General features: G+C 39.0%; 1 protein-coding gene across 1 annotated transcript in view; it reads left to right on the top strand.

Annotated features, from left to right (window-relative positions):
- The first annotated feature begins 540 nt into the window (after positions 1-540).
- Positions 541-9,100, top strand: part of LOC121347251 (contactin-6-like) — an 81,730-nt gene continuing 73,170 nt past the window's right edge. The window contains exons 1-2 of the mRNA XM_041425783.1: positions 541-667; positions 5,931-6,106. Of these exons, the coding sequence (XP_041281717.1) occupies positions 600-667; positions 5,931-6,106 (244 nt within the window). The 5' untranslated portion in view covers positions 541-599. The remainder of the gene's footprint in view (positions 668-5,930; positions 6,107-9,100) is intronic.

Raw genomic sequence — 9,100 nt, 5'->3', positions numbered from 1 at the left:
GAAAAAGGGTAGGGAAAAAACCCCAAAACACCAATAAACAAGCAAACAAAAACCCCATAAACAACCCTAAACCCAGGCCGGTATAAAAAAAGCATACATAAAATATACAAAAACAATATCTCAAGAGATGGGAAGGGTTAGAGGAGCAGCAGGTGAGTGATTCCCTTAGGCTGTGCTGTGAGCAGGGAGCACCAAAACAGAAGCACAATTCCACAATTCCATCCTGTCCTGATCCACAGCACCAGGATGAGGTGCATGGGCACGTTTACCAGTTGGCCAGGGAGCTTCCATGGGAAACATGCAAAGAAGCTTCACTGTCACCTGCAAAATAAATCAGCAGCAGCTGAGCTCTGCGATTTTATTATCAATCAGCCTTGAAATATTTCCTCCTTAACAGTCCAGTGTCTGGAGGTGGATTCTCTGGTGAATATAATAGCAGACCTTAACTTGCAGCTGAAAGCAAAGGACTCCAAAGGACAATTTTATGTGGAAGGACACGCTAAAGACATCTAATCTGAAATTATTGTTTTTCTTTCACAGGGGAAGAAACCCTTCATGGGCCTATTTTTATCCAAGAGCCATATGATATCACTTATTCCATGGGCTCAGCAAATCCAGAGATCCTCCTGAACTGCACAGCTAAAGGATATCCACTGCCATACTACAGGTGAAGTCAACCTTGGGGAAATATTGTCTCACTGTGACTCTTTAAATTGTGTTTTAGTTAGTGCACCACCAGAAATAAATACCCCAAAATCTGTTGAGTGCTCACAGCAGGAATATACAAAGTTTAGAGTAAATTTGAGGAATGAAGGGAAAATATTTTTGCTGCTTTGCTGTAAAGAAAATTAACACAGGAAAACAAAATAATTGAAAATCATCCCCAAAGTATTTAAAAATATACAGAATTAATTCTGAATTCACAGAACAGCTGTGAAAAATGGGAGAATGGAAGCACTGAGCATCTGTACTCAATAAAACTTTCCATATATTAATAAATGCTTGGAAAGCAGAAGAACAACATCTTTCCCTTTTCTAATTCCAGCATTTCATGTTCATATTTATGGTGTTTGTTTAGAGAAACAGCTCCAATACCTTTCAGGAGTCACTTAATAAAACCTTGGTACAGAGGATTTTCTGTTTATTTGGTAACTATGGATTCATCACTTACAATACAACTTGTTGCCCCAAGGATCTGGAAATCCAAGTTGGATAAGAGGAAAAGCTGAGAATATAAGAGAAAAAAAACAAAACAAACAAAAAAAACACCCCGCAACATTGTGCTTTCTTCAGAAAATAATGGGGAAAGTAATGGTTGAGGTGAAGGAAAATTATATATAAAAAATAAACCATTCATGCAAGGCGTGAAAGAAAATTGTGTCCTATGGAATGCTTAGAGAATATTTATTGAAGAGATTTTTAACTGCTGCCACCACAGCCTTCCCTGGAAAGGGCCAGCACAGGTTATCAGCTTGGCTTTTGCACTTCATGGCTTGATTTGTCCCCAGACATTGTGTTATGAAAGAAACCCTTTATTTCTTCAATTTCTTTTATGAAAGGAACCCTCAATTTCCTTTATGAAAGGAACCCTTAATTTCCTTTTCACAGTGCAACTTCTCCTCCTATGAGTAGAAACCCTCATGTATTTCCCAGCCCATTTGTTCTCCCTGTTCTCAACATGAACATCAGCTGGTTCTGGCCATGAATTTTAAGTCTTTCCAGATCATCCACCCTTCAGTTTCATATTTAAACATCTTTCTTGAAAATTCCTGGAATCTTGTATCCCCCCATGGATTTCTCACACCCACAAAGAGCAGCTTCCACCAGGCAGGAGAGCTGGGAAATCTCCCCCATCCCATATTTGATATCCATATTTTACCTTTATTTTTTTCTACCCACCCATTAATTAAATTCCCTGGGTTTTTATCACCATTCTCTTTTTTTTTTATTTTTTTTTGCAAAACCTCAGTGGCTCCAGGGACACGAGATCAACATCTGGGGATGGATCCTGGAGCCCTGAGGTCAATTAAAAGTTATCAGACAATCACTGCTGCAATTACACCACGATTTGGAGGGAACAAGGAGCTTTTCACTCGTCTTTGATTTCACCACAGCTAATGCTGCCTTTGTCAGATAAGGATTGAGCCCATATATTTAAAGTTCCAACAATTTTAGATAAATCAAGCCCAGTATGAAATTTTAATCATCTCCTTTGCTGAGTGATGGCAAAGAACAGCAAGGACTGCTGGAGGTTTCTCTTTGATTCAGAAACACAGAACCACTCCAACAGGAAGAAAGTTAGATACCAGTTAATTTGCTATTTAGCAGTTTTTACATCAAGAAATATGCTGATAAATGCCTTTTCTTGAAATAAAAAATGCTTAGCATTTCCTAAAAGTTTGGTTTTACTAGTGCTCTTTTGGTTTTATAGACTTGTCAAAAGTAGTGATAATTTTTTGCAACTCCTCCTCAAAATATTGTGTGTCTGAGAAGCACAGTGCAAGAATTGTGCAGAAATGTAGGTGGAAGGGCTGAGTAATAAAAATGAGACACAGTTTTCCCTTTGGAAGTAACAGAGAACACAGATTACACTGGAAAAAAAAAATATGGATGGAAGCACCTCTGAAACCATTAAGAAATCTATATAAATGTTCTGAAAAACATAATTTTATCTCTTATGTCTTTTTTATCAAGTCAAAATTGTCTGTATTATCAGGTACATTGTTCCAGGTGTTTCCTGGTGTGATGTTGGTGGTAAATAAACACAAATTTTTAAATTAGATTTATCATTTTTTACACTTAAGCTTTTTTGGTAATAGTCATCAGAGGGTTTATCACCAACTAATTCAATGAATTTTACTTTTTTTTTTTTTTTTACTTCCAGCCTATCCATGAACACCCTGCAGTGTTTCCAGCAATATTTTGACATTTTTTGTTTGATTTCAGGTGCTGTCTTTCCCTGCATTTCCATTCAATATCCAGAGCAATCCCCCAATCCTTCACTTTCATGCAAGTTGGAAATTGAGGGTGTTTTCCCCTCTATAATCTTCTCAGGGAGGAGTCAATGGAACCAATAAATAAATCCAAGGGCAGCATAAGCAGCACTGGTTAGAAGAACATTTTAATATTTCAGCCCAACACAGAGTGCTGCGCTAAAAAGAGATAAAGAGATTAAAATCCAGTCCAAATCCAAGCAGCACGAGGATAACTGGAGCACACAAATGAAAGGGAGGGAACAGAGCACAAAGTCTACAAGGCTTGCAAATGACATCAAATGTGTTCATAATCATTTATGATTATGAACACATTTGATGTCATTTGCAAGCCTTGTAGACTTTGTGTGTTCATAATCATTGCATCAAGCTGGGGAACGACTCCCAGTAATCCCAAAAATCCACCCTGGACACAGAAATTGCAGCCATGCTCTTGTGTCCGTTTCCCTGGAATGCTGGTCCTTGGATCAGTGCAGATTCTGCCTCAGAAGCAGATTAAAACCTCCTTCAGTCTCTGCTGCCTTGTTCACAGGCAAGAGTTTTTACACTTCCCATTTTCTTCCTCACTGGAAGTGCTGTACACGAAGGGGAGTTTTGCAAATCCTTTTCCCAATTACAACAAAGCCTCAGGTGGCTTGGCAGGACATTTCCATTTGAATGCAAATAATCTAAGAAATATAGAACACAATGAAGTCATAAAAATATTGATATTTTTATTATAGCAGCATGCTGGAAAGAAAATTTATTAAATCATGTGAGCATATACCCACTCACAGTCCTTGGGCTCCTAGGGAACTGCTCAATTCAGCATCAGAATATAGGAAATTTTTTAAAGTTTAGGTTCTGAAACAACTGGTGAAAGAAAAACAATCCAGGATGTATTTCCCATAATTGAGGAAAAATATTTTTCAATGGTTGGATGAAAAAATTCACAAAAATGCATCGATGATTTCTGCCTTAATGGGCTTATGTTAAAAATTCCCTAAAATAATTATCCAGATTTCTGTGTATTAATACACTGCAGAACACACAAAGTCATTAAATCATTGTGTACCACATGAATTCATTAATTCCCTTCCTTCAGTGATGTAAACATATTAATTAGGGAAAAAGCCCACACCAGGAGCTGAACCCCTGATCTATATGCAAAGTTTAATAATCATTGTACCATGGTGATTAGAATGATTATGGGGATACTGTGAAGAATTCATTTGCAGCAGCTAAGCCAACGTCTTCACATTTGTTTGGAAAAACAATTATAGATCTTAATTGGGAGCCATGCAATGATGACAGCAGTTATTTCAGTGATTGATTCTGAAATTAAAGAGAACTGGCAAATTAAATACCAGAATATCTTAGATTAGAAAATGGAAAGCTTTAGACAACTTGGAGCATATGTAAATCCTGAAATATGGCAAAATGCTGACAGTAATACCCTAAAATAACAGCAAAACCTAAACCCACTAAAACAAATATCAAAAAGGAATTGAGGAGAGGTATGGAAACACCAAAAATCAGCTGGAATTTGTAGGAAGAATTCCTGAGAGATGCACCCAAATTTTTCGTGTGGGTTCTTCCATGAAAGGGGAGACAGCAACCCAAAGAAATTATTTTAAGTTATTAGAATTTGCTCACAGAAATCCATTGAATTCATATTTAATCAATCATTATCTTTCAAAACAACAAGCGCTCACTTGAAGGTCAGGGCACTCCCTGTATTTGGAGCACAGAACTGCATTCAGAGCCCAGTGTGGAAATCCTTCAGCACAAAAACAGCTCTTGAGCAGTGTGGGTGTGTGGAGAGAGGGCTGGGAGGGGACTGACAAAATCCTGTGCTGTGTATCCAGGTCAGATTTCCAGGGATAAAGTGTGAGTTTGCTTCAATTTGTTACCTGGAGAAACTGCCCTCACTGTCAGGAGCTCTGCAAATAAGCAAAAATTGATCATTTTTATGCTGTGATCCTTCAGGTAATGAGCAAGGAGATGACTGCCCTTGGTTTGGGCACTGTCAAGAACCCAGAGTGAGCCTTTGGCAATTTTTACGTGAACCTTCCACCCAATGGAGGGCTTGGAGTCACACCCAGAGATCAACACAAATGAAAAAGGCTGAGGAGGTGGCTCTGATACAAAATCAGGCAAACAGAATACCTGGTTGTGTAGGTTTAGGATTGCTGACCACCTAAAAGGTGGCATTAACAAACCCAAAACTTGCAGGCCTCAGTGGCTGAGTCCTTTCTCCTTCCTTTGGCCCCCATGTGAGCAAGGAAAATTCAACCCTAGCATGACTAATGGCAAAGCCACAAAAATTCCCTCCCTGAAACACATAATATTTATTTTCTTTGAGAGAGGAATGGTATTTTGACATCTGTAAGCAGCTGGGTAATGTTGCAGACACAATCCATTTTCTGCTTAGTGGACTAACGGGGACAAATGAAGATTTAAAATAGCAGCGTTCTCATCATTAAATGATCAGTCTCAGACTTGCTGGGTAAAAACTTCCCTCTCAGCTCTTGTTCTGCCCTCTCAAGTGCAATCCTTCCTGATCTACATCTCCCAAGCATTTTGGTTGCCAATTTCATGATTAATCATTTGCAAGGACTGTAAAGCACATTCATATTATAAAAAATAATGTAGTTGTAGACAAGGTATAAACATCCCCCCTCTGGACTGAATGGATAACTTTGTTTAAATAAGTTATAATTACTTTTTGTGGACATTTGGGTGAACACTGGTGACTGAAGTAAAGATTTTCCAAAGAATACAATTATTGCTATCATTATGATTGATGTAAGAAGCAGTCGTGTGTGAAAAATGATCTAATTTTGTGATATTTAACTACATTTTTATCATTACAGGTATGCTACAGCACACTATTTAAGATAAATATGAATAGGCTCTGTAAATTATAAGCATAATTTGATTTTTTTCCCCTCAAAGGTGGAAGCAAAATGGCACAGATATTGATCTTACCATGAGTTATCACTACAGGTTGGTTGGAGGCAGCTTGGCAATCAATAACCCACATAAAAATCAGGATATTGGAACATACCAGTGTTTGGCCACAAATTCATTTGGAACAATTCTGAGCAGGAAGGCAAAGCTTCAATTTGCATGTAAGTTGGGAAGATCATATTTATTAGAGCATTATTTTCCTATTAATTCTTCACATGGACTGTAATTTATTAGATAATTAAAGGATCACTGGGGATTCTGTCTAAAAGGTTTGACTTCCTTCTGCACTGCTTATTCCTAAAAAAACCCAAAATGTTCCTAGTAAATATTAATAACAAAACCAGACATCTGATGGGCTGCTGCCCTCGGGAGCCAGAATAAAAATCAGGAAATTGAAAGGTCAAGGAAAATGAGCACAATTATCTTCACTTAATAAAGGTGTTCTCACTTTTTAGGACAGTGGTTTTGTTGTTATCCCGCAGGTAGCTACAGCTGGGGGGAGGGGGGGGGTGAATTGTTGCAAAAAGTTGGGCTTTGAGTTTTCTGTAGCTAATGAGGTCTAATTGGGACACAAAAACATTGTTCCCCTAATGGGCACACTGCTTTTCTTTCTTTTTTTTTTTTTTTTTTTTTTTTTACATTACCAAAGAAACACTCATTTTCCTCACACAGTGTGTAAAAGTGTGAGCTGCTCTCTGAAATATTTCATATTTCAGCTCCCTCAGGTCGAGCACATTGTCTGTCTTGAGATGATTTAAAGTTTATTTCATCTTTGCTCCCCGTTTCACTCCTTCACAACTTCACAACCTTTTTCACAAGGTTTGGATGCGGTGACCGAGTTCTGTGAATGCCCTGGGGAAGGGGAGAACAACAGTGACAACCAAAAAACTCCAGATATTCCCTCCAGCCCTTTTTTTTTTTTTTTTTTTTTAGTCTAAAGCTCAGAGCAGTCTGTTGCTGGGAGAAAGCAATTGTTTTCAAAGCTCATTAATAAAACATGTGACTAAAGCCAACCTTGTGTCACTATTTCAGACACCAGTAAAAGGATTAATTATTAATCTTGTTCCATTTCTCATAGCAAACCTGGTGTCACAGGGGTTACACAAAGGAGACATCAGAGGTCAGGCTGGTTCACAGAGTCTCTTTCAGCACAGCTGATCAAAAGGTGTATCACTGGTACCTCATTTAATAATGTTTTACCCTGAATTTCTCAAACAGCTTTGATTTCCAAGAGCTGGTCAAATGTAAAAAAAAAAAAAAAAATTGATTCATTATTTTACCGCTTTTTCTGCTGAAACATTTTTTCAAGCCAGACTTCCTGTGTGGGAAATTTTTTTGAGATTTGGAGGTGAAAGTTGGTTAGTGACAGAACAAATTCCATTTTGGAAAGGAGCAAGAATAAAAAGCCACCTCAAAATTGTCCACGGAGTCTGTAATCCCCAAGGAACCAAGGCAGGCCAGGCAGGGAGCTGGGAAAAGAACTGGGAAAAGGAAAGGGAATATCCTTAAGTGAAGGCACAAACAAGGTGCAAAAAAATAAAATTGAAAAAAAAAAACAGGGGGAAGAAAGGAAAACCAGGAATATCTGTGAAAGAAAGAAGGCTCTGGTGATTATTCAGCATTTTATATCAAGCAGTTCCTTTATTTAAGCTTTATACCCCCACCCAAAAACTTCCCAAAGCTCCTGCAGGGAGCAGATCCCAGAACTGGGTTTGGTTTTTCCCCAGCCCTCAGTCTGCTCCAGTCCTCCAGCTCTAACAGAGGCACACAGAATGCTAAATTTATCCCATAATCAAGCACTACACCACTTTTCCAGTAGTGGTGGCAGATATTTACCTCCGTCCCCATGGAGAAGAGAGAGGATAGACAAATCAAAGGCTGTTATTTATACTGACAAGCACAAATTTACAGGAAAATGCTTCAATTTAGCAGCATCACTGCAGAACTGGGAGTTTTAAGTTGTCTTACAATAGGGAAAAAAAAACACAGTACATGGAAAACGTCATAATGACCTGATGAGAATAGTGGAACAAATTACCTTGAAACTCTTATTTCACAGTCAACATTTCCTTGTTTCTTATTTTCATGTTGCCATTCAATTTAATTCTTTGTTTCCACCAATACTTCAGGCTATATCTTGAAATCCAGGCAGGCAGACACGTTGCTGTGATGACACTTTCATTCAACACCTCACAAAATGGGATTTTTTCCTGGACTGGAATGCCTGGCATATTATTGCAATCTCCCTGATAGAGAATTGAATCAAACCTATTATCCAAGTACCAGGGTTTCTGTGTATTTGTCTCTTTACTACAAGGTAACTAACTCTGACTTGGAGTTTGAATTAATGATACCTCCACAAACCTATTCAACATGTCAACTTAATATATAAAAAATACTTTTTTCCCCTGTTCAAGATACGAACTTCTCCGAGAAGCAAAATAAATGCGGGACGAGATTAGAAATATGTCTTCAGATTCAGCTGGAGTTTGGTGCTTATCCTCTATTAAAACCAGAGCTGTCAAAGGAAAGCTGCAGGAGGAATATTGTACAGAAGACAGTGGCATAGATTATTAAAGCTACAAACTGAAAATGAGAGACAGCGTCAGGGAGAGGGAGCACGTAAATGCATTAGCGGGATGCAAGGATGGCAGGCCCTTGGCATCCCCGCTTCCTGCACAAGGCTTGTTTTGTCATAAATAAACTCAAAAGCTCCCTATAAATCCTGCACGTCTCCTGCTCCCCTGCCAGCAGTACATTTGGAGCAGGCCATGTGTGTTTTTGCAGTTGTTGAGGTGGAAGTTTGTAAAGGTTTGGTGTCAGGCCTTGGCTCGTGCAGCCGGAGCCAAGCACAGGAGCAGGGTCCTGGTCCAGACTGGAGTCATGGCCTGCCACCCACAGGGCTTCTCCCCTTCCAGGTCAGCGGTGACACCCAGCACAAGGTCACCTGGAACACTTCAGCTCAGCCTACAACGAAGTCAAAGGCTTGGGAAGTTCATCTTGGAGCTAGGCCCGAGTCAGCTTGAAGGAGGAGATGAGGACATGAGAGATTTTCCTTCAGCTTTCACACAACTCAGAATCACAGATTCAGTAGAGGACACAGTTTTAAGCTGCACCAGGGGAAGTTTAGGCTGGACATTAGGAAAAAATTCTTC

This window comes from Onychostruthus taczanowskii, unplaced genomic scaffold, assembly GCF_017590055.1.
Source record: "Onychostruthus taczanowskii isolate IOZ18803 unplaced genomic scaffold, ASM1759005v1 scaffold9, whole genome shotgun sequence".
NCBI classification, from domain to species: Eukaryota; Metazoa; Chordata; class Aves; order Passeriformes; family Passeridae; genus Onychostruthus; species Onychostruthus taczanowskii.
The sequence above is the reverse complement of the archived record's forward strand: the minus strand, read 5'-3'. Positions and strand labels throughout refer to the sequence as shown.